At 38.6% G+C, this 27,200-nt stretch overlaps 1 protein-coding gene across 2 annotated transcripts in view; it reads left to right on the top strand.

The window, feature by feature from the left end:
* Positions 1-27,200, top strand: part of camsap2b (calmodulin regulated spectrin-associated protein family, member 2b) — a 97,365-nt gene that overhangs the window by 44,773 nt on the left and 25,392 nt on the right. For both annotated transcript variants that reach the window (XM_073849225.1, XM_073849224.1), the window contains exon 5: positions 12,142-12,283. In XM_073849225.1, coding sequence (XP_073705326.1) covers positions 12,142-12,283 — 142 coding nt within the window. The remainder of the gene's footprint in view (positions 1-12,141; positions 12,284-27,200) is intronic.

The raw sequence follows: 27,200 nt of genomic DNA, 5'->3' as shown, positions 1-27,200 counted from the left end.
TGATGTGCTAGAAATGTAATTGTTTTTAAAGAAACAAAAACTACAGCTTATTCTTACATTATGCTGTTAAACATCTGTTTGCAAAACAATTGAAAAAAATGCAACTAAAATCTTCAGTAGTACTCACAGCATAGCTTATGTTCTCTGTTCTTGAAGTGCCGTGCTAGTTTACAGCTTGTCTTTTCTGCTTTAAAGCAGTGTGCTGCACACATTATACACCCCACCCTCTGGCTTAATCATTGTCAGAGCACAAACCTGTTTGTACAGGTTGTTTTTTTTTAGCTTTAGGCGGTCTGTACACAGTACCTTGACACATTTGAATAGAGAGGCAATATTTTCCTGGTCACTATGGTTTTACAACCTTTCAATTGTCCTCAAATGTGAGATATTCCCTGAGAGGATAATTCACCCAAAATTACATTCAAGATAACATCAAGTTAATTATTATTAAGTTGGCTTGGGAAAGCCAACTTACTGAAATCCTATTTAAACTTCTTCTTCTTCTTCTTCTTCTTCTTCTTCTTCTTCTTCTTCTTCTTCTTCTTCTTCTTCTTCTTCTTCTTCTTTTTCTGAGCGGAAAATTTTTGGACTCCTACTCCTCCTAGACCGTTCAAGCTACATACTCCAAACTCGGGTCAGATCTTCATACTGTTCAGACTTAGTGTGCTATATCTTTTCAGACTGTTTTGAGTTATGGTTTTCTTAAAAATTAATATTAAAAATCACAAAAAGGTCCCATAGACTTTCATTGACCAAAAGTCCATGTCTGTTTGAACTATGTTTAATGTAAACTGCTAGAAGCCATTGATACTCAATTAACCTTTAAACTATCTATCAATCAATCAATCAATCAATCTATCAATCTATCTATCTATCTATCTATCTATCTATCTATCTATCTATCTATCTATCTATCTATCTATCTATCTATCTATCTATCTATCTATCTATCTATCTATCTATCTATCTATCTATCTTCAAACCTTATCTATCTATCTATCTATCTATCTATCTATCTAGACTTGCTAGTCATGCTAAAATCATGCTAGCGACTTGCTAGTCATGTTTAAAATCATGCTAGCGACTTGCTAGTCTTGCTAAAATCATGCTAGCGACTTGCTAGTCATGCTAAAATCATGCTAGCGACTTGCTAGTCATGCTAGAATCATGCTAGTGACTTTGCTAGTCATGCTAAAATAATGCTAAAATCATGCTAGCGACTTGCTAGTCATGCTAAAATCATGCTAGCGACTTGCTAGTCGTGGTAAAATCATGCTAGCGACTTGCTAGTCATGCTTAAATCATGCTAGCGACTTGCTAGTCATGCTAAAATCAGGCTAGCGACTTGCTAGTCATGTTTAAAATCATGCTAGCGACTTGCTAGTCTTGCTAAAATCATGCTAGCGACTTGCTAGTCATGCTATAATCATGCTAGCGACTTGCTAGTCATGCTAAAATCATGCTAGCGACTTGCTAGTCATGCTAGAATCATGCTAGCGACTTTGCTAGTCATGCTAAAATAATGCTAAAATCATGCTAGCGACTTGCTAGTCATGCTAAAATCATGCTAGCGACTTGCTAGTCGTGCTAAAATCATGCTAGCGACTTGCTAGTCATGCTAAAATCATGCTAGCGACTTGCTAGTCATGCTAAAATCAGGCTAGCGACTTGCTAGTCATGTTTAAAATCATGCTAGCGACTTGCTAGTCTTGCTAAAATCATGCTAGCGACTTGCTAGTCATGCTATAATCATGCTAGCGACTTTGCTAGTCATGCTAAAATAATGCTAAAATCATGCTAGCGACTTGCTAGTCGTGCTAAAATCATGCTAGCGACTTGCTAGTCGTGCTAAAATCATGCTAGCGACTTGCTAGTCTTGCTAAAATCATGCTAGCGACTTGCTAGTCATGCTAAAATCATGCTAGCGACTTGCTAGTCATGCTAGAATCATGCTAGTGACTTTGCTAGTCATGCTAAAATAATGCTAAAATCATGCTAGCGACTTGCTAGTCATGCTAAAATCATGCTAGCGACTTGCTAGTCGTGGTAAAATCATGCTAGCGACTTGCTAGTCATGCTTAAATCATGCTAGCGACTTGCTAGTCATGCTAAAATCAGGCTAGCGACTTGCTAGTCATGTTTAAAATCATGCTAGCGACTTGCTAGTCTTGCTAAAATCATGCTAGCGACTTGCTAGTCATGCTATAATCATGCTAGCGACTTGCTAGTCATGCTAAAATCATGCTAGCGACTTGCTAGTCATGCTAGAATCATGCTAGCGACTTTGCTAGTCATGCTAAAATAATGCTAAAATCATGCTAGCGACTTGCTAGTCATGCTAAAATCATGCTAGCGACTTGCTAGTCGTGCTAAAATCATGCTAGCGACTTGCTAGTCATGCTAAAATCATGCTAGCGACTTGCTAGTCATGCTAAAATCAGGCTAGCGACTTGCTAGTCATGTTTAAAATCATGCTAGCGACTTGCTAGTCTTGCTAAAATCATGCTAGCGACTTGCTAGTCATGCTATAATCATGCTAGCGACTTTGCTAGTCATGCTAAAATAATGCTAAAATCATGCTAGCGACTTGCTAGTCGTGCTAAAATCATGCTAGCGACTTGCTAGTCATGCTAAAATCATGCTAGCGACTTGCTAGTCATGCTAAAATCATGCTAGCGACTTGTTAGTCATGGTAAAATCATGATAGCGACTTGCTAGTCATGCTAAAAATCATGTTAGCGACCTGCTAGTCTTGCTTAAATAATGCTAGCGACTTGCTAGTCTTGCTAAAATCATGCTAGCGACTTGCTAGTCATGCTAGAATCATGCTAGTGACTTGCTAGTCATGCTAAAAATCATGTTAACGACTTGCTAGTCTTGCTTAAATAATGCTAGCAACCGCATAGCAACACCTTAGCAACCACCGTGGGTACCTTAGCAACCGCATAGCAACACCTTAGCACCTATTCACATTCAAACTATTTATATATTCTAACTATTTATATCTATAAATCAATCTATTTTCAAACTATTTATATCTATCTAGCCTATCTATCTTCAAACTTTATTAATCAAACTAAAACTATTTCAAACTGAAAACCTTTAAACTTTATTTAAACTAAAAGCTTTTAAAACTACTTAAAACTTACTGGCTAGGCTTTCTCAAGCCAACTTAAAGTTTGCTAACAAACTTTTTATCTAGTTTTAAATAAGCTGCAAAGTATTCACTTTTATTACTGTAGAAGACGTTGCCATGAGGAAATATAGTATTTAATAAATGATTTACCAGGTCCTAAAGACTATTTGCCTCAATCATTGTTACCAGGGTTGGGCTCCATTGAGAATGTGAAACGTAGGAACTAGTGATGCGCGGGTCGTCTCATAAAGCGAGCGCACATTCAGCTCTGCTGGCCTGGTGCTGGAGTCGAGGCGAAATAGATTAAACCCCGGTACAGTGGATGCATTCTTTTTTTGCACAGCGAACGTAAAAACGCTAAATGATCATTTCCGTCTGTTAAATAAAACAAAAGTTTAGTGGTTATTTAGCGTAGGCTGTAAACCTATACACATTTGAAATAAATAAAAAATGTTTAGCCTAGACGAATACAAAAGCTGCTTTGTAAATGTTGAAAATGTTTATCATTAACAGTGGTGTAGTGGAGGGTATACGCAGGTATACAGCGTATACTAGGGCTGGGCCGATAAACGATATCATATTGAATCGCGATCAAATTTATGTTAATAACGATGATAAGCTCTAGACATTTTTTGCTCGATATGAATTAATCTAAGAGCCAATCACACAGCAAAAACTATGCAACAACAGCCAATCAGCGTGCAGCATGCGTGTGCACGTCAATGTACAAAGTTCATTTCCTACCGCACTTTGCAAAGCAAACTTAGCACCAGGAAGAAGCAGCGACGAAAGTGAGTCTAACCTCGAGTTATTATCCAAAGATGTTGAAATTGTCGACAAAAAAGGTAGCACGAATTCCTTTATAAGTGGTTTGATTATCTGAAAAGTGACTCAGTTTAGCTGAGAGTTTGGCGAGATTGTTAAAACTGAAACCGAAAGCAAAAAACGCACGCGCATTCAAAAGCAATTTTAATCCCTCTTGTTTAGAGAGTGACTCCCCAATGCACGCAAATTAGGCTACATGACACATCTAGGCTGTTATTAGTACGTAGGCTATAATAGGTTGTGTATGTCTATAGCTCTGTATCATGATTGAAATATCCGGTCTCTATTTGCACTTTGAATATTTAGAGAGCAGCCTGCTTTGATTATGGCTGAATTGTCTGCACTTAATACGATTAAGAAAGAACTGTGTCATAATTTTTTTATTTATACTGTAGATTGTTTCAAAATGCAATTTCAATAGCTCAACCTATAATAGAGAAAATAAACAATTGTGTTAATAATAATAAATAAATAAACAAATAATTGTGTTACAAATTATGTTTTTACAATAATTTTATGTTTACATTTTGTACATTTACTCTGATTTACCATACTCTGTCACAACTTTTATTTTTTTAATTTATTTTAGTAAGTTGTTTTAATTTTTAAGGCCAAATCTGTAATCTGTTTTTGTTAATAAACTATACTTTAAAATGTAATTTAATGAACCCTTTAATTTTTGTGGCTTTAGTCATTTTTGGGATACTATTTTAAAGCTGGCAACATCAACAGCTTATATCGAAATATATATCGTTATCGTTCAATATGGGAAAAATTTTTGCCATATCGCCCAGCCCTAGCGTATACCCACTTTATCAGGCGGCTAAGCGTAGGCTATACCTATTTTTATATCTTCTCTGATGCGCATTATTTAGTAGTGAGCTGCATTAGCCAAAATCAAGACAGTCAACCACATCCAGTCATATGTGAATAAATGTACATATTCGCTAAAAACACCCAATAAAGACAGTAATAACGCAGTCAGGACCGTGGCGCCGGCTTGCTTTGAAATGTATTTGAAGATTAAGTCTGATGTGCCTGCGCCCGAAACAGTACATAATAACGAAAACAATACCTTACAAATAAAAAGAAGCAGATGTTTACGATCAGAAATTCCTTAAACCAGCGAACCCCTGTAAACTTTTCAGTCCACGGATCCAGTAAACGAATGCGTTCAAATAGAAAGTTCAAAACGAAATTCATAAATGAAGCGTAGGCTATACCCACTTTTCTTCCGGCACAACTAACGTTACACCACTGATTATCTTGTTGGTTCATATTCATAATCGTATGTTGTCGCCAGTTTACAGGGCGATGTTTCCAAGCACTTTCGGCCTGAAATAAAGGCTGTTTTTCATTTGGATTACAGATTACAATGCCTAGTATGTCTATTTAATGGTCGCGGGTGTGGGGCGGGGCGGGTTGTAAAAATTGATACAGTGGTGCGGGGCGGGTTGGGGCGGGCCAAATAATTTCATAAAAGCGGGACCCGCGGGTTGAAAAAAAAACCCCGACCCGCGCATCACTAGTAGGAACCTATTTTTCATGTTTTTTTTTTTGTCTTAGTGTTTTGTATTATTGTACTGTAGTTTTACTAGAGTCAGTAATACAAATCTGTTCTGGTTTATAACAATGTGAAGTTAATTAGTAGCTATAAGCATTTCTACAAAAGGCAGCTTGTTATGCAGCTGGAGTCAGTTCATTGTTGATTCAATTCAATTCAATATCAATGTTGATATTGCAATATAGGTGGTGGTACCATTATCCATCTTAAAGTGCCCCTATTATAGATTATGAAAGGTTCATGTTTTGGTTTTGGGAGTCCCCAACAACAGTTTCAAAAAACACTTTCATTGTTATATAATATGCATTTTTTTTTGTTTACCTTATTTGCTCAATGACTCCCAAGTTGTTCACTCAACAATTCATTTTTCCAAACCCCTTTGTTTGTGTGATGCTAATCTGCCGTAATTAGTTCGATGACCAATGCAGAGATGTATTAAAGGTCCCATATCGTACACATTTCTGGAGGTTTATTTTATTTGTTGATGTCCTTAAGAATATATATTTGCGGTATAAGTGCCAAAATCCATCTCAATATATTTTTACAGCTCCTTTTTTAGGAGCTCTGTCAAAAACAGGTCGATTTTGGCCCATCTAATTAATATTCATGAGCCTCTCTTCTGATTGGCCTGTTGTTTTCTGAGTGACGCACAACCAGGCCAATCACAGGTAACTACGGTCATGTATGCTGTAAGCGTAAGCGAGCTCAGAGCAATAGAGAGAGCTGATACTCAACAGGATATTTTAGAATGATCATTAATGTTTTTTCTTTTACAAACACCGAATGCAGTAAGCTACATAACTGTTGCTTTAGTAAAGCCCCTTTCACAATGCGCGCTGATTCTGGAAAATTACGGGAACTGTGTGAACCAAAGCCAGAACCTAAAGGCAGTGTTGTAGTGATGATGCACGTTATCAAGCGACTCTTCACAACGAAAAATAATGTTACGTGCAAAGTGGAATGAAGCAGCGATCATCAGGCAGAGCCAGCTCCTCACTATCAGCGCTGAAGCACAGTTTGTTCAGGTTAGTTTCAGTTTAGTGAAACGTACGCGTCGCATTACATCTCACATCCAAACGTCACATGTCATTATGGGTTGTGTGTAAAGCACACACAGATTCCGGAAAACAACTGTGAATGAACCAAATTAAACAACTCCGGAACAAATCGTGGGACACATTATCCGTGTATTTACCGGAATCGCTGTGTGAAAGAGGCTGAAGTTGACGTGCCGCTGGTCTCTTATATTAACGTTGTTCTGAAGCCTGTGTAATGATCGTAGCTTGACATCTATCAACTGAACAGGGTTTTCTCCACTTGTTTTCCTGTTGTTGTTGCTCAATGGAATGGATGCGTTGTTGTCTGGGGGTTTGACAAAAGGAGGGTGGGACGTTGGTTTGTGACTGAAGGCGGTGACTTGAGTCGATCGGACGTCACATCGTTACGGAAGTCACAGCTGCTCGTGAAAATGAACAGCTACTTTAAGCAGGCTGTGTGCAGTTTACTGTGGATTGACTGTTTTGAAACTCATATGGTAGTTAGATAGCCCCTAGACCTTAGTTATCATGAAAAAAGCCAGGAAATTTTGATTTTGATGATATGGGACCTTTAATAAAGCACTGCAGATTGTACACTAACGTATTGCTCTATTCTTTATCATAACTCCAGGTAATAACAAGTTTTCCCAGGTCTGTGCGTGCAACAAGTGGGTGGGCAATATGCTAATGTTTCATGTTAATGTCAACATTAAACAGATTGGGATTTGTTTTTAAAACGACTTGTTTGAATTATTCAGAGTCGACTCTTTCTTTTCAGAGACAATAACTTGCACATGGTGCACTTTCAGATTTAAAAATGTTTTAATTTACTTAGAGCTGTGTTACATACTGCATGAAAGGTAATTTTCAAAAATCCATAATAGGGGCACTTTAATTCAGTTCAAGTTTTGTTCTAATCCAATGAGGTCACTGCAGTAATAAGTTAAGTTAATAAAAGTTAAGTTCTTTCAGACCCCAACTAAGCAAACTAGAAGGTGACATTGAGGAACCGAAACTCTATCAGATAACAGATATGTAGAAAAAAAAACATTGGAGAAACCAAGCTCAGTGAAGTGAAGTGAAGTCACCTTTATTTATATAGTGCTTTTAACAAAACAGATTGTGTCAAAGTAACTTCACTGTATTTAAACAGCACAATAGTGTGTAAGTAACGCATTATTGTAAACCATCAATTTTCAGTTAAAGGCAATCAATGAATTCAGTGATATCATCATCCAGTTCAGTTCAAATAGTATACGATTTCGCTGGAAAGTGCCTCAGTCTGGTTATCGATTCTCCTTCGGCAAAAGTAAATGAAAATGATGTTATATTAATCGAGGTACATCACAATGGCATTAGGTTGGAAAGAAAGAGTTGTAGTCTGTCCAGCAAAGGGGAACATGAATGTAGAGCTTAGCTAGTAGTAGACAATTAGCTTGTCAGTGGCCTTAAAGGAACACTCCACTTTTTTGGAAATAGGCTCATTCTCCAACTCCCCCCGAGTTAATAAGTTGATTTTTACCGTTTTGAAATCCATTCAGCCGTTCCCCTGTTCTGGCGATATCACTTTTAGCATAGCTTAGCATAGATCATTGAATCCTATTAGACCAGTAGCATCGCGTTCAAAAATGACCAACGAGTTTCGATATTTTTCCTATTTAAAATTTGACTCTTCTGTACTTATATCGTGTACTAAGACCAGCGGAAATGTAAAGCTGCGGTTTTCTAGGCCGATAAGATTAGGAACTACACTCCCATTCCGGTGTAATAGTCAAGGAAGTTAGCTGCCGTAACATGGGCGAAGCAGGCGCAGTAATATCACACAGCGCCTGAAATTAGATCCCAGCTCGGTAACTTCCAATGTGACCGGTGCTAAGTTTGTGTAATTCCGGTTGTTGCAGCTGTCAGAGTTGCAGCTGGTAAACTGTTAGTGGCTGGATTTACCTGTGTGTGATTAGCTATGGTTATGTGCATTCTAAGGGGCTGTGATAGTAAGTCGAAGACGTACTCTACTACCATGTTTCTTAGAATTCCCACGAAGAAAAAGCAATTCCGACTAATGAATCAATGGCTGGCTGCTCAGAACATGGATCTCAAAACACCGTTAGAAACGATCAAGAAATGGCATGTTTGCTCCGAGGATTTTGAACCAGATGACTATTTGGATAGTTTTACCGGTACTACAGCACGGCATCTAAAGGACACGGCGATCCCAACAATCTTCAAACTAACGTTACAGACAGGACAACGAGGAGCATCGCCCATGGCTGTAAGTGTAACATGATTAATTGCTATTGTTGGCTAACGTTACCTGTGAAATGCAACCCCTGAAGAGTAGTTTTGGGCGAACAGTTGGCCTAGTATTTGCTATGACCAAATTCCATGTGTGATTGCAAAAGAAAGTTATTGCGAACAGTCGGTGGTGTTTTAAAGTCAGTTTTGAGTAAAAGTGTACATCATGAATATAAGCCTGAAAATGCAAACTTCTTAACAAAATCTTTATATTATATATTGTAGTGGTTGCAGGAATAACTTACTCTTGCGATAGCTGGCCATTAGGTCCACTCGGCGTGTGACGTTTTTTCTAGTTTATTTTGTCAAACCGGAAAAAAAATACTACTGCAGGATGCAGCATTGCATCCAAGTCCTCGGATGTTGCGACATGCCACTTCCTCATCAGGTAGATCCACCCTTGCCATCGATGGCAATACCTGGTCCCACTCGCGACAATACAGGCACTCACTTTCATTTGGCACCACCAGCTCGAATCTGCTCTCCTCATCCCTTCTGTCCCAGGCAGTTCAGACACACTTTCTTGTCTTTCGCGTTCCAAAACCTTAGCTTCAGTGAATTCTGGTTCAAATTGATACGGTTCAGGATCTACACCAAAGTAAATATCTTCTAAATCGTCTCTCACAAATGTTTCCATGGCGAGGAACGCTGCCTGTGCTGCATGCACGTTGGATATGTTGACGGAAGTAAACATTCGCACATGTGCTGTGTGGTATTACTGCGCCTGCTTCGGTCATATTACAGCAGCAAACTTCCTTGACTATTACGCCGGAATGGGAGTGTAGTTCCTAATCTTATCGGCCTAGAAAACCGCATCTTTACATTTCCGCTGGTCTTAGTACACGATATAACTACAGAAGAGTCAAGTTTTAAATAGGATAAATATCGAAAATCGTTGGTCATTTTTGAACGCGATGCTACTGGTCTAATAGGATTCAATGATTTATGCTAAGCTATGCTAAAAGTGATATCGCCAGAACAGGAGAACGGCTGAATGAATTTCAAAACGGTAAAAATCAACTTATTAACTCGGGGGGAGTTGGAGAATGAGCCTATTTCCAAAAAAAGTGGAGTGTTCCTTTAAGTACAATGAACATCTTTCCTGATAAAATTGCATTTCTTCTTCCTTCCTGAAAGTATATGGCATCAGAGAGGGTACATTGCAGAGACCCCAATATAACAATACAATACAACAAACAAAAGCAACTAAAGGCGTAACACCAATTAGACTTCAGGATAGCACAAACAAGAATGCAAGAACCAATCGATCTTCTTTCTGAACAGAAGACACACAAATACCTCCTAAAACAAAAGTAAACACAGAAATAGAACAAAAGGGACATAACAAAATTCTAACAGATCATTAAATGGTAATTTGACTTGTATATACACAATATATCCCAGTAATATTGAAAACAGATTTGTAAAGTTGCCAGACATTGTTAAATATATTGCTTTCCATTTCCATTGTCTCTTTTAATATAACATATGCTATAAAAATTCTATAAAGAGACTTTTGGTGTTTTGGTGTGAATAACTCTCCTATAACCTGACACTTGGAAACACCTGCAGCACTAGAATTATTCTGTTTTATTTACTTTTTCTACCATGTTGTCTTCAGTAATACAACTATTTGTTCTATGTTCTGTGTAGCATGTGATGCAAAGACATCACATGACTGTATACCGTCCACATATACCACATCACATATCTTCTGATCGCATAAAAAAAAAAAATTTGACTTCTCCGTCAGTGTAACAGTAATAGGGAGTGATTTAGTTAGATCATGCATTGGCTGTTGGTGCTTTGATCCCGATGATTGATGCTTGTGTCTATTATTATTATGCTTAAAGTTTGTAGTATGCCATAGTATTGTATAGTGAAAAGTCTCTCAAACTCTACAGCAAAACCCAGTATTTAAAATGTTTCTTGAAGTTTTAATACTGTCAATGTGTTCCAGATTTTACAAATTAAATTGTTTATAAAGAGGATTTTTGATATACCCTAACAAAATGTACAGTGAAGTGAGGCTGTAATTCCCAAGGCTTTTATGCATTCAAATGAGATTCAAAGCAGCCTGTACTGGTGCAAAATTTGTACTTCGAACTACACAGGTCAAATTTGTCAAGACAAACTGACAGACAAAGGTGTGTTCTTTTATCTTACACCTTTCACTGTTTGATTAGTCAGGTTGGGCTTAAACTATAACATACTCACCTGTCTGTGGAATGAAGTTCTTCAGGAATGACCAGAAAATTTTATTGTGGAGGATCTTGTTTACGTTTTTTAAATTTTTTTATTTACTTCATAGTCTCACAGAAGGCACTTGTAACAACACAACACTCATTTTATTTGTTACTAATTAGCAGGTAATGTCATAATAATAATAATAATAATAAGAAAAAAATTGCTTTAATATAGGCAGCATTTAGTGTTCTATTCCCCCACCTTTTTATGTTGCACCTTTATCTCTTATCTTCACTTTTATGTTGACTCACTGTCGTCTTTTTTCTTTGTTGCCTATGTTTGTAAACTTTCTCAAATTTCCCCCATTTTATTGTTGTCTTTGGTGTAATTTTACCTGTAGTTTTCTCTCTTCCTCTTTGCAATCATATAACTCTTATTTGTTCATATTCTGCATAAATATTTTCTTTATATGTTCTAAATTATAAAGTTAGTCTTGCAGATACTTTCTAAGCAGACACACATTTTTTATAAAATTTCTATTTTGTCAATGATACATAGATTTTCTCATTGCACTTTAGAGTTTCTCATGGACCAAATGTTTTTAGTTGGGCAAATAAATTCCAGTTACCCTAAACAATGATGCAGTTCCACTTCATTGGTCAGTTCCATCCATTGGTTTGCTCTTGCCAATCCATGCTCAGTAACTGTGATCCCACCTCAAACACTGGACCATCAAACACAACATTTAAAATCATAGGTCATATACAATTATTGTCAGGATAGGTGAGTAAAATAGGGTATCATGACTGCACAGTTCTTAAATGTACATCCCTATATTTGATGATTTCCCTGGATTATGCCCACAGTCCATTTTGATATTTTAGAATATATTAATTAGTTAAAAATTAATTTTGTTTTACACTAGCATGCAGCTTCCCTATGCCTCATTCCCAATTGTTATATAATGCATCTCACAAATGTTTTATTAATCCACATATTTTGTGGTTTTGTTTTTTATGATTGTGTGTCTGACTTATAATGTATACCCTTTGAAACAATTTTGCTGTCATAGCAACCATGCTGTGTTTTGTGATTCACAGGGGAGGTACAGGAGAGAGGACTCTAAAGCACGTCCAACTCTTTGTCTCTCCCTGGTGGACAATCTCCTGAAGGACAACACGGATGGCTGCACGCTTTCTGCACTGCTGCACTTCTACTGTCCTGATGCTGTGCCACTGGAAGGTACTGCAAATGGAAACTCTTTTTTTGTGATATGTGAAAAATAGATCTTTTTGTCCTTCCAAGTTTCCTCTAACACTATATTGTGAATACTTTTAATATGTTTAGAGTAGGCATTGGATGATAACCGGTTTCAAGGTTTACCGCGGTTTGAAAAAGTGTTGTGAATTGCCACAGTCCACCGCTCACCCCTCCCTTTACAGAACTACTGTTGCAATTCACAACCTCGCCACTAGATGCCGCAAAAATCTACACACTGCACCTTTAACGTAGCAGAAGGCTTAAAAGCAAAGACGTGATTTCACTTTAACTTAATTGTTGTACTAATGTTCAATCACAGAAACGTAACGTTAGTATAGTCTGCTATTTCCCACTCTGTGTTGTGGGGGTTCACCTCCTTCGGCCATCCTGAACTTATATTACTGCTGAGTCTAAACCTTGAAACCGGTTATCATCCCATGCTTAGTTTAGAGAGCCGCATGATACATTGATATATGATAATTTGACGTGTCAGGAAAGGGCCTTGGCGCATTGAGTGGTTCTGTCACCATGAGGACTTGGTTTAATTATAGACTTTCACTCTATTTTAAATGTATAATTAGAGATGTCCAGTATGTATTGTCTTTGATCTGCTGCTTTTTCCGATTTGACATCATTAAAGGGGTCATCGGATGCCCATTTTCTACAAGTTCATATCATTCTTTAGGGTCTTAACGAAAAGTTCATAAGATACTTTGCTAGGGGTGTAACGATATGCCTAGGTCACGATAAGGTACGTATCCCGGTATTGGGTTCACCATACGATACGTATCACAATATTTTGAACAAAAATAAAAACATGAAACTGAAAATCAAACAACAGATTTATTTAAAAAAAAAAAATTTTCAATAGCTTTCTTAGTTTTACATACAAGGTCACATTTTAAGGATTAATAAAAACCTTCTGTATTAAAATTAACAACTGAATAGGTCTGTCATTTATTTATTTATTTATTTATTTATTTGTTTTTTATTTTTTATTTAACATGATAGTGATAAAATTGTCAAGATGTCAAATTCTTTAAACCTGCTAGCCATGCAAGATTCTATGTGTTTGCGAAACAGAGTCCTACCTGACGGGTGACCCGCTAAAACTGACGTAACGGTCGAATAATATTTATCTGTCAGGTGCAGTGCGGGTGACAGGCACGGGTATTTCAGGGTTTCCGCGGGGTCTTAAAAAGTCTTAAAAAGTCTAAAATTTAAAAATCAAAATTTTAGGCCTTAAAAAGTCTTAAATTCGCTGTTCTAGGTCTTAAATAATTTTACACAGGTCTTATTTTTCCGATGTCCATGTAACGCTACCTCTAATGCTCATTTAAATTCTCTTTTTGTTGTTTCCGTGGTGTTGTAGTTCTTTATTTCACTATTCCAAATATAATTTGCTGTATTTAAACTACAAATGAGACCAGCATGCAATAGCCAATCAGCTTTCAGTTATTGTCGCGAGTCTCTCTGGGATGGTACCGCAGAAGTAAAATGGATTTAACTTTTTAGCTTTGGGGAAGTGCAAGTTTAGCGATACCTAGCTTGAAAAAACTGAATATAGGGCTTGGCTAAGGCCAGTTGCTAGCAACTAGATTTTTTTCTCCCTCTGTGGAAGTTACTGCGTCTTCAGAATCGCAGTAGCAGAATACAGGTCAAACGACCTTTTTCTGTATATAATGTTATCAATAATAATAAGAAATATAGGTCGAGCTAGCTGACCGCCAGCCTTCGAAATACTTTTAAAATGTTTTTTTTTTTTACTGGCCCGACCGAACAAACCGCCTGATTAAAACTGAAGTGACAAAAACAACTAGCGAAGCATCGAAAGGCAAGAAAGATTCACATTTTAATACATTCAACGTAAACAGAAATTGATAATGGATAGTGTATTTCTGGTCTATTTGTGACATACTTTAAAACAAATGAATGTAACAGCACTCTAAAGAAACACACTGAGGTATAAATTTCAAATGTATAGTTTATTTATAATAATATAATGATATAGTTCAGTAATATACCAAGTGAGCTTTTTGCTGAAAATTCTCACAATTACAAATGTTACATTAATTTTAGCTCAATAAAAAATTAGTTTGTCAAGTAGTTACTTACATATTAGACAATATGCAACATTAGCAGAAGCATTCTCCTAGCAACGTTTTGCTATAATTCAGCGTTTTGATCTAATCAGTTGAAATAACTCGCTCATGAAGTGACTTACCGCCACCTGCTGGTAGTTTAGTGTGTTTAAAAGTATGCCTCCACACCCAACATTTCTAATGTATATATTTATAAATCAATAAATGTATTTAAAACATTAATCTCACTTTTAATTTTGCAGTGTAAATTATGTAATCTCACTGCTAACAGCCATGTAGAATTATTTGATAAATTCATAAAATAAATTTCAAAGGTAATGCATACATTTCAAAAGTTAAAAAAAGGCCTTTATAAAGGTAAATCAAATATGCAGATTTAAGATGTAAAAGCTAATAGAGCACTGATGAAAATATTGCTACTGAATTTTTTTTACATCAGATATTTCTAGTGGTACTTTTATGGGGATATTTTGTGTGGAATAGTATCTGCTGATATGAAAAGTTCACAGTATATCGTAGTAATAAATTTAATTTATGACAGCCATGAAATTGTGTTTACTTTTTACATTAAACACATTAAATATTACATGTATGCATGTAATATAATATCTATTTCCATTACAGGTTTCGGTCTTAAATTTCATATAAGGTGGTATTAAAAAGGTCTTAAAAAGTCTTAAATTTCACTTGTTCATATCTGCAGAAACCCTGGTATTTGCTCTTTGGACTTAACCGGTACACGCTGACCCTGCTCTCAAACGGTCCCGTTTTGTGTTCACGCTTTGTCTGAAGACCATTTAAAAGCCCTTTCACATGGGACGCGTCAAGTTGAAAATTTGAAAATTGTGGAATCGCTGCGCGGCTGCCGCTTTCTCTCGTAGTGAAAGCGCTTTGCGGTCAAGCTGGTGTTCGCGTCGCGGTCTCGGGGTAAACGTAGTTGCAAACGACAAGGTCTCATTTTGCTTTACAAAAACAAAATAAATGAAACGTAATGAAAATACTATATGTGTTATTTGCTATTTGTCATTTTATGGGACAATGAATAGCGTAGTTTTCATATCAGACACAGTTTACTATGACATTTTACACATAATTGTATTTTTACCTGTGCAGGCTATACTACACGCATTTTCTGGATTTTTTTTCTTTATTTATAGCCTTTTTTTTTCTTTATTTATAGCCTTTCTCCGTATTTTAAGGATCATACAGCTCCATTATAGCCTATTTTAAATTATCTTGATCATGTTCTCAACATTCCGACATGCTCTCAGTGAAATGTGCTTTTGGTTGTAAATAGTTACCTGTGCGGTAACTGCTTAAATCGTGGCTGCTGCTTATAAAACGATTACAATACATCTTCGGAGGTTCCTGTCGCTAAGAACCATAAAAAGCTTTAAGATGTTTGTTCCAATGTGTGACGCGAAAAGTGGGTGAGTCTGAAGCACAAAACTTTTCATTTCCCAATCTCACTCCGTGTTAATAATCCGTCGTACTGTCGCGTGACTGTAAAACCAAAGTGCTGTTGGACGTGAAGATGGGGTATCTTTAATTTCAGTTTCAGCCAAATGTATGTTGCTCTACTAATATTCAGTTCAAATGATTTCTGCATCTGATTCTGCAATGAAAGCAAAAGCAGTGCTGCTGCAGAGTAGGAGACGTCGGCAGCTCGACCAATAGGATTAGACTGTCATCATATCGTAAATGCAGAGCTCGAAATTGCGACCATTTTGGTCGCATATGCGAGATAATGCGACCAAAAATTAACCTGTGCGACCTCAAATTATATTTGGAAGCTGTAAAGGACCATTAAATCTGATCATCATCATAAATCACTGTCATCTTTACCTCCATCGGTAGAGGGCGCTGTTGTCATGGAATAGCGCTGTGTGTGTGTACAGTGGTGAACTTTGTACGTGAAGCGTCAGTCTGATTAACGCGAATGGAGAAGAGACATGAACTTTACACGCTGTCTAAGTTTAAAAAGTTTTTCCCTACCTCTTAGCTCCTGGCTGATAAAGGGCACAAGGTATTGTTTTAATTTCATTTGCAAGGTTTTAAAGTGTTTAGAAGGCTCGTTAGTGTTATTGTTTCTCGGTTTGAATTCCAAAAGGATTGTTTACATGTGTTATGTTTTTCTCTCTAAATTGAAATCGTCAGTTGTACTAAAATTAATTCATAGTCAACTCATTTCATATTGCACTTTAAAATGAGATTGTAGTCATTCAGGTAGCACTTTAAAAGAAGTTTGTCAAGTGTTAAAATAATTCATATTATTCAGACTACATTACAGTAAAGCAAGGTTATTACCTGTATACTAAAAATGTGATTGTCACATTGTATTAATTGTGTACACCAATTTGATTGCAAGTGTGTGTTCATTAGTTTGTAGGTTTATAATGAGCATTTTTGCACAATTTGTGGCCAGATGTGTAATGAGTTTGTTTGTTTGTGTTTATGCAGCTCTTACGGTGTTTTTTGGAAATAAATATTTTATAAACATCAGTCCATTGGAGAGTAAAGTGCATATGTTCAGCTGGGAATGCTACAGTAAGAGCTTTACCTTACTCTGGAGAGTAGGCGCTTTACCTAGAAAAACAACAGCTTCACCTCATCAGTTCTATCACACATCTGAAAGCTGTCTAACGACAACCAAAAGATTCAATTTGATGATCTAAGTCTGTAGCACTCCTGTAAAGAAAATGGATGCATCTGAAAATAAAGACCCAGACGCGCAGGTGGAGACCCCTCAGAATGGAACGGAAGAGGAGGAGCTTCACCGCTCTGGTCGACAACGGAATCCCACGGAAAAGATGCGTGCATATAAGAAAGAGGAGGCACTGAAAAAGGAGAAAAGATTGATCCAGCTGTATGAACAATGGAAAGATCTGGCTCGCAAGACAAGGGAAGAGCTAAAAACAGACGTTAGTGAAAGCCAACTTGTAGTGCTTATTAATTCACTTGAGAAGGGAAGGGATGATGTCATGCATGTCTACCTGGAAATAAGAGATTACATCGCTCCATCCAGTGACACTAGACGCAGAATTGACACTTGTGAAGCTGTGACAAAAGATATTTCGAAGATCATTTTTGACAGAATGGCATGCCTTGAGGATTTTGACCGAGAAAACGTAAAACACAGCCTTCGTGAATTACTCCATCATGATTATGCTCGCTCTGTATATGGATCCACAGTCTCACACCTCACATCATCAAGGTCTACGGTTATGTCCATTGCAGCCAAGCGGGCAGATGCAGCAGCTGAATTAGCAGCTAAAGAAGCAGAATACTTAATGATGCAAGAAATCGAAGCTCGGAAGTGTGAACTGGAAAAACTAAAGGCAGAGAAGGATCTAAAAGCAGCTAGAGCCAGACTGCAGGTCTATGATCAAGAAATGGCACATGAAGTCAGCATTCATTCATCAGACTCAAATAGAGGTGAACAGCAGGATGTTAGCGTAACTGCACAGCAGCATGTGATTCCATTTCCCATCCAATGTCCTACTAACATCACAGCAACGCGTCCTACCAATATTACGGCAACATCCTCACCTACAAAATCTGATATATCTTATCTCGCTCAAGCTGTCCAAGACAGCATAGCCTTGAACAGGCTGCCTACGACAGAACCATCTGTGTTTAGTGGTGATCCTATCCAGTTCATTGAGTGGAAGGCTGCATTTGTATCACTCATTGATGGAAAGGCCATTTCTTCTGCTGACAAGCTGCACGATTTAAAAAGGTATGTTGGTGGGCCAGCTCGTAAGTCTCTTGATGGCATCTTCTACAGGAATGATGATGAGGCGTATAATGATGCATGGAACAAGCTGAACCAACGGTATGGACAGCCATTTGTTATACAGAAGGCATTCAGGGAAAAACTAGCCAAATGGCCTAAAATTCAGTCTAAGGATGCTGAAGGTTTCAGAGAATTCTCTGACTTCTTGAATGCATGTTATCAAGCTATGCCTCATGTCAAAGGCCTTGAAATACTGAATGATTGTGATGAAAATCAGAAACTTGTACACAAATTACCAGATTGGGCAGCAGCACGGTGGAACCGTCAGGTCACGCAGACATTAATTGAGACTCAAGACTTTCCAAAGTTTATAGATTTTGTGACCTTCATGTCAGTGGAAGCAGAGATTACTTGTAATCCTGTCACCTCCTTCAGCGCTCTTCGTGCCTCTGACCCCACGTGGGAAAAACGGAACCCTAAGGACAGTAAAAGGAACAGGGCTAACGTCTTTCACACTCAAACAGCCACAGAAAATAATCAAAACAACGAAAATGAACAAAAGTCCACTAAAGGAAATTTCAAAATGTGTTTCTTCTGCAAAGACAACAAGCATAAGATTCAGAACTGTCCTACATTTGTGGCAAAATCATTAGAAGAGAAACGGAAATATGTGAAGGAGAACAGACTCTGCTATGGATGCATGAAACCGGGCCACAGCGCAAAAGACTGCCGTTACCGTCTATCCTGTGACACCTGTAGAGGTAGACATCCAACGTGTCTACATGATGAAAACTACACAAAGAAAGTCAACTCTGCATCGGTCTCAAACCAAGGTGACACAGAGACAAGCACTGCTACATCTCACAAAGTAGGGATTGATGAGCCATCCACCAATACCTCAATGATAGTACCAGTTTGGGTATCAACCGAGAGGAATCCAGGTTTTGAAAAACTTGTTTACACTTTACTTGACACCCAGAGTGATACTGTGTTTGTTGATCGAGAGCTGAGCAACAACCTGCAAGCTGACTCTTCTCCTGTGAGACTTAAGTTGACGACCATGACCGCAAAGGATGTTGTGATGCCAAGTGAAAGGGTGTCAGGTCTCAAAGTAAGAGGCTACAGCTCCCCCGTTGTCCTCAACCTGCCTCCTGCCTACACTAAGGACTCCATTCCAGTGAACCGTACTCATATCCCTACTTGTGACACAGCTCGGCAATGGAAGCATCTTTCTACAATAGTGGACAAAATTCCACCTCTGCAGGATTGTGAGGTTGGTCTCCTGATAGGCTACAGCTGTCCAAAAGCTTTGGCACCAAAACAGGTGATTTTAGGAGGAGACAATGAACCTTATGCAGTCCATACCGACCTAGGATGGAGCATTGTTGGTCGCCTGTCTTCAGACCATGAATCACAATGCTTCAACAACATATGTCATAGAGTCAGCATTAAAGAGCTCCCTCCAATGACCCCAGCAGATGTTATTAAAGTATTGGAGTCTGACTTCAAAGATGCTGGTGAAGATACTAAAACTGTGTCACAGGATGACATCCTCTTTTTGAATAAATTGCAGCAAGGCATAAGGAAGAACGAACATGGGCATTACGAGATGCCACTCCCTTTCAAGGAGAGACCTCACTTGCTTAACAATAAGCAGCTTGCCATCGTAAGGCTCAATCATCTTAAAAGGAAATTGCTAAAAGATGAAAGGTACAAGGTACACTATGTGAGGTTTATGGAAGAGGTCATTGAGAGAGGTGATGCAGAAGAAGTGCATGATGAAGGAAAGGATGGAGAAAAATGGTACATCCCTCATCACGGGGTGTATCACCCTAAGAAGCCAGACAAGCTTCGTGTTGTCTTTGACTGCTCCGCCAAGTATCAGGGAACCAGCCTCAATGATCACTTGCTTCAAGGCCCAGATTTAATAAATAATCTGACTGGTGTTCTTGTAAGATTCAGAAAACATCCCATCGCCCTGATGTGCGATGTTGAAAAGATGTTTCACCAGTTTCATGTAGAAGAAGCAGATCGAAACTATCTCCGTTTTCTCTGGTGGAAAAACGGAGACTTGGCTTTACACCCACAAGAATACCGCATGAAGGTCCATCTTTTCGGTGCAACCTCATCACCTGGATGCGCCAACTACGGTCTGAAACATCTCGCTAAGGAGAACGAGCATATGTATCCTCTTGCCTCAAAATTCATCACAACAGACTTCTATGTAGATGACGGTGTCACCAGTGTAGCCAGCGCAGAAGAAGCTGTCCAGGTAGCTAGAGAAGCTCGACAACTGTGTGCTTCAGGTGGTCTTAGACTGCACAAATTTATTTCAAATGACAGAGCTGTCCTGGATAGCATTCCAATTTCTGAACGAGCCATTGAAATAAAGGCGCTGGACCTCAACTTCGATGACACACCTTTAGAGAGAGCTTTAGGGATACACTGGGACATTGATTCTGATAGACTCAGATTCTCTGTTGACCTCAAAGACCAGCCAGCAACACGCCGTGGCATACTATCTACAGTTGCGTCGCTGTATGATCCACTGGGCTTTATTGCTCCTTTCCTACTCAGGGGAAAATTAGTGCTTCAGGAAATGTGCAGAAATGGAACAGGCTGGGATGACCCTCTTTCTAAAGAGTTGCAGCCAAGGTGGGAACATTGGAAAGCTGATCTTGAGAACTTGGAAAGGATTAATATACCCCGCTGCTACGTGCCTGCAAACTTTGGAAAGGTTATCAGAAGGGAACTTCATCACTTTTCTGACGCCAGCAACAGCGGCTATGGCCAGTGTTCCTATCTAAGAATCACAAACGAAGAAGGAAACATCCATTGTGCCCTGGTCATAGGTAAATCCAGAGTTGCTCCCATTAAGGTCCAGACTATTCCTAGGCTGGAACTGACAGCCGCCGTCATCTCAGTTGCCATGAGCAATATGCTTAAACAGGAGCTTGAATATGCAGACATAGAAGAGCACTTCTGGACCGACTCCCAAGTGGTTTTGGGATACATTAACAACGAGGCACGCCGCTTTCACACATTTGTGGCAAACAGAGTGCAGAAGATACATCTCAGCACTACTTCTCAACAGTGGAGATATGTTCCCACTAATGAAAACCCTGCTGACCATGCATCAAGAGGTTTAAATGCTGGTGAGATTCTTACATCCAATTGGTTGACAGGTCCAGAATTCTTATGGAAGAAGGATATACCTCCTGTTGCAGATATTGACACTACGCTAACAATTGGAGATCCTGAAGTGAGACAGGCTCAGACGCTGAGTACAGAAACAACAGATGTCAGCCTCTCAGACCGTTTGTCAAAGCTGTCTTCATGGTCTGGAGCTGTCCAAGCGGTGGCGCGTCTTGTTCGTCGAGCCAAAGGGGACAAATCCAGCAGTCACAGTACGGTAGCTGAACGAGAAGATGCTAAACGCATCATCATTAAAGATTTACAAAGAAACACCTATCCAGATGACATCAAGTTATTAAGCAGGGGTGTCCAGCTGTCAGCTAGAAGCAAGCTGTATCATCTTGATGCCTTCCTAGATCAAGAGGGAGTACTCAAGGTGGGAGGAAGGCTTTGTGATGCATCCTTACCCAGCTCAGTCAAACACCCAGTGATCATTCCTAAAGACCACCACATAACAAAGATGATCATCTCTCAATGTCATGAGAATGTCAGGCACCAAGGAAAGGGTCTCACAATTAATGAGATCAGATCTCAAGGCTACTGGATTTCAGGAATGAGCAGAGCAGTAGCATCCCATGTGCATCACTGTGTGACGTGTCGGAAGCTCAGGAGACCCACAGAAGAACAAAGAATGGCCGACCTTCCTTCAGAGCGAACAAATCCTTCACCACCGTTCACATACTGTGGTATGGACTGCTTTGGTCCCTTTATCACTAGACAGGGTCGGAAGGATCATAAAAGGTACGGCCTCCTCTTTACGTGTTTCAGCTCCAGAGCTATTCATATCGAAATGCTGTACGACATGTCTACAGATTCCTTCATCAATGGCCTGCGCTGTTTCGTCGCATTGCGGGGAGCAGTGCGCCAAATTAAATGTGACCAAGGCACCAACTTTGTAGGAGCCAAGAATGAGCTGAAAAATGCTCTTAAGGAGATTGATGCCGATCGTCTGACAGTCTTCTTAGCTGAGAAGCAGTGCGACTTTGTCCTAAATGCACCCCATTCGAGTCATGCAGGTGGGGTATGGGAGAGACAAATCAGAACAGTGAGAAATGTCCTCCGCTCAACTCTCTCTCTCTCTTCTGGCAGACTGGATGATGCATCACTGCGGACATTCTTTTATGAAGCTATGGCAATCGTAAACAATAGACCCCTCTCAGTTGACAATCTAAACGATCCCAACAGTCTTGCACCTCTCACCCCTAATAACCTGCTTAATATGAAATCTGTTCCAGCATTACCACCACCAGGCAGATTCATCAGAGAAGACATCTATGCAAGGAAAAGGTGGCGTCATGTTCAGTACCTCGCAGAGCAGTTTTGGAGTCGCTGGCGTAAGGAGTATCTATCGAACATTGCCACCAGGCAGCGCTGGCACACAGCAAAGAGAAACCTGCGAGTAGGAGATATTGTCATGGAAAAGGCTGAAGGACTGCCCAGAAATGAGTGGCGGCTGGCAAGAGTTACAGAGACTACCATAGATAAAGATGGGCTTGTGAGAAGAGTCAAGGTATGCCTTGGTGACCGGAATCTAGAAAAGAATGGTCGTCGTCTGAACAAGCTGTCTGTCATTGAACGCCCAGTCCAGAAGCTGATCCTGTTGCTAGAGACTGTCTAGCTGCTTCCAAGAGCAACCAAGTGTATCCTTTTCATCATAATACTTAATTCTAGTATTAATTTACCATAGTAAAGACACTTGTAGTCTGTTTCTGAGTTCAAGGTCATTTTGTATTTGAAAATAATTTGTAATTTATATTCCTTAATGTCATACAAATCACTCATTATTTGGTGGGAGTGTAAAGGACCATTAAATCTGATCATCATCATAAATCACTGTCATCTTTACCTCCATCGGTAGAGGGCGCTGTTGTCATGGAATAGCGCTGTGTGTGTGTACAGTGGTGAACTTTGTACGTGAAGCGTCAGTCTGATTAACGCGAATGGAGAAGAGACATGAACTTTACACGCTGTCTAAGTTTAAAAAGTTTTTCCCTACCTCTTAGCTCCTGGCTGATAAAGGGCACAAGGTATTGTTTTAATTTCATTTGCAAGGTTTTAAAGTGTTTAGAAGGCTCGTTAGTGTTATTGTTTCTCGGTTTGAATTCCAAAAGGATTGTTTACATGTGTTATGTTTTTCTCTCTAAATTGAAATCGTCAGTTGTACTAAAATTAATTCATAGTCAACTCATTTCATATTGCACTTTAAAATGAGATTGTAGTCATTCAGGTAACGTTAGCACTTTAAAAGAAGTTTGTCAAGTGTTAAAATAATTCATATTATTCAGACTACATTACAGTAAAGCAAGGTTATTACCTGTATACTAAAAATGTGATTGTCACATTGTATTAATTGTGTACACCAATTTGATTGCAAGTGTGTGTTCATTAGTTTGTAGGTTTATAATGAGCATTTTTGCACAATTTGTGGCCAGATGTGTAATGAGTTTGTTTGTTTGTGTTTATGCAGCTCTTACGGTGTTTTTTGGAAATAAATATTTTATAAACATCAGTCCATTGGAGAGTAAAGTGCATATGTTCAGCTGGGAATGCTACAGAAGCATTTGTGCGAGTGAGAGAAATGAGTGTGGTGCGACTAGGTTTTAAAACTGTCGCTATCCTAACTATTGCACAGACTCTGTGAGCTGATACAGTGACGGGTCGCAGATGTCTCCAACATTACATAACTATTTAAGTTAATCTTCACATTATTACCTTAAATGCAGATTTGAGATATTAGCCGGAAGGACTCGTAAAATCGCTAGCCCCATAGATATATATACATAGATGCCTCATTAGCGACTGTTTCTATGGGCCGTTATACGTAAGCCATCCGCCATTTCACTGCGGTCTACTTGACGTCATTCACCCATAGATCTCATAGTAATCACTGAAAATTCGAAAAGCCACAGTCCTGCACAGCCGTTGGTCTGCGAACCTACAGTATGGTGAATGACGTCAAGTGGACCGTTCCAATATGGCGGACGCATCTACGTGCTTGGAGGAGATATATCCAACTGCAGACCCGCAGCAGCACCAGTTTCAGACATAGATATATATAATGACTAGATGTCTCGTCTGCGTTGCTGGCCAACGGAGTCGAACGTCCGCATATGGCGGCCATCTTACCACAGGCTGCTCGCTCACCCAATATATTGTGTTGATAGTAAAACATTTTTTCGCGATTATTAATATTATTATTATTATTAAAGTAATATTGTATTTTCTACTTGCTTTGCATTATTCATTTTATGGTGTAAATGTACGTTGCATAATGTGCCCAGGGATATACATAATAAAATAATATAAAACTAAACAAGACAATACTCCAATTAATGGCTTTATTCCATTTGGATCTGGATTACATTGCTGTATGAGTTTAGGAATATAGAAACTATAGCTGGCACTCATATTATATTGAGGAGTCAGCGGTCCGAGTGACCATATAAATCACAAACAAGTAAAAATGTTGTTTCTATGTTGATTATATTACAACAACTTGGAAAACAGAAAAGGTAAAATGCATTATTTGAGACTTGAGCATATTAATATAATAGGCGCAGACCAGTAGCGAAACTGACTTAACATTTCAAAGATTTTTGAAGATTTATTAAAATCAATGTTTGGACAGAGGTGTTAGGCCTGCTGAAAAAACAGCATATGCTGGTTAGGTATGTTTTGGTGCTGGGATGTTGGTTTTAGCTGGTTTAAACTGCTCATGTTGCTGGTCAAGGACCAGCGTAAACCAGTAAAGGACCAGCATAAACCAGCTAAAACCAGCATCAAAACATACCTAACCAGCATATGCTGTTTTTTTTTTACATTTTCATTAAAAATTTTGCAAAGTTAACTAAGGTGTCCCAGTGGTGCTGGTTCCGTTCCTCATCTGGCTGGGCCTGATAAGTGATGATGAAGTGACAAGTGAATAGGTTGGCAGGTTGTGGGTCGCTAGGCTGTGCAGGCCAGGAAGTCTGGACAAGGGGACAGCAACAAGAGATGGTAGGGCAGTCGTTGGGTTGGGACTTCAGGTGCGATGAGGGCCAGCCCAGTGGGACATCAAAAACAAGGATGGCTGATGACTGAAAATGTTTACCTCACAAGTGAGGTTAAGAGGGGAAGAAATAGAGTGGGTTAGCATTACTATAACTTCAGTAATTCAGCTGTGTAAATTCAGTAAAATCATGTTTATAATGTGTGTATTATATTGAAAAGAAAGCGTAATTCTGCATTGCCCAAAATTACTGGGTAGCTTGTAGCCTTGCTAGCCGTAATACACAACTAAACTGCATGATAAGGTCAGTTTTTTGAGGAGAAAAGCTGCAATTTCAACATGTTCAAGCATCCAGAATTATAACCAGGTTAATAACGTTTGTAAGAAAACAAACAGTTTGTAAATCTGTCAAGATTTCAGCGAGTTAAAAGTAATGTTATTAACAATTGTGCAGATCACTCACCTTAACTTTACCTCAGGATACCTAACACAGTTAGCTAGCCGTGATAACGTTACACAAATAAACTGCATGATTAAGTCGTTTTTTGTTTTGTTTTTTGAGGAGAAAAGCTGCGATTTCAACATCTTCAAATTATAACCACGTTAATAATGTTTGTAAGAAAACAAACAGTTTGTAAATCCATCAAGATTGCAGTGAGATAAGAGTATTAACGTTTGTGCAGGTCACCTATCTTACCTCCGTTTACCTCAGGGTCGACTGATTACGCCAGAAAGCCAGCCTGTGGTAAGATGGCCGACCTGTGCGGACGCTCTAGACCTCGACGTAACACATCTAGTCATTCTATATATATCTATGGTTTCAGAACCCCAGCCACAGAACCCCAGCCACAGAACCGGAAGTGAGGGGTGGAGCTTACGTTCTTATCAGAGCAGCGCCACCCACGGTTATGGAGCGTAATTTGCTTTTATTTCACAAGAAACATTATACTTTATTTGTGCATCTTACGATACATTTAACATTTAAAAAATATTTTGTTTCATATTATTGTATAAAGGTGTTTTTTCATTGCATTACACAAGTTATTTTCTGTTCATGATATTAAAAATAATGCTTGAAACTTAAGGCATTTTATATTAAATATGCTTTAATCACAACATGACAAATAAACATTTACTCCAAAGCAAAGAACATGCGTCATGCATTTCTCTACAAGAAAATTAAAACATTTCAATAAAACTTTACACACTCACACAAACAGCAGCATAATTTTAAAAGAAACAAACTAAAACTATACAACAATTACAGTTTACCAAATGAACAATTCACTATTATGCCCAATTAGTCATGACAATCATGTATAAATTAAAATCAAAAATTACAAAATGAACAATTCGCACATTTTGTCATGACAATCTTGCATTAATTCAAATTAAAATGTATCAACTGAACAGTTCACTCTTAGGTCCATTTTGTCACGACATTCTTGCAGAAATAACTCCATGTCATCCCTGAAAACAAAATTAAATGTGAAGGGCACTCTTGAAGAGTCTGTTTGTTCAAGGAGATTGTTGAGGGCCTTTTCCTTGTCCTCTTCGTTCATTTTGAGGAAAAGAGGCTCTTCCACTGGCCCTCTGAGCAGATGCTTATTTGAATAGATCCATTTTACAGCTTCTGCCTTGTCTTCGATCACTGGGAGCTCCTTGATTACAGAATATTAAAGGAAAAAATAATTTTAATATTTCTCAAAAATGTTTTTGTATGTTTCTGCGGTTAACTACACCATGTGTGCTAGTAGTCAACATTTAAAATTTGAAGTAGATGAAAGTTAATCATTAAGACATTTAATCATTAATCCTAAGACAAGAACAGGTATTGTTTTGATTTTAGGACAACTTTGATGATACGTTTTGATCCAC

Source organism: Garra rufa, chromosome 10, assembly GCF_049309525.1.
Source record: "Garra rufa chromosome 10, GarRuf1.0, whole genome shotgun sequence".
NCBI classification, from domain to species: domain Eukaryota; kingdom Metazoa; phylum Chordata; class Actinopteri; order Cypriniformes; family Cyprinidae; genus Garra; species Garra rufa.
This window is presented reverse-complemented; position numbering and strand designations above follow the sequence as displayed.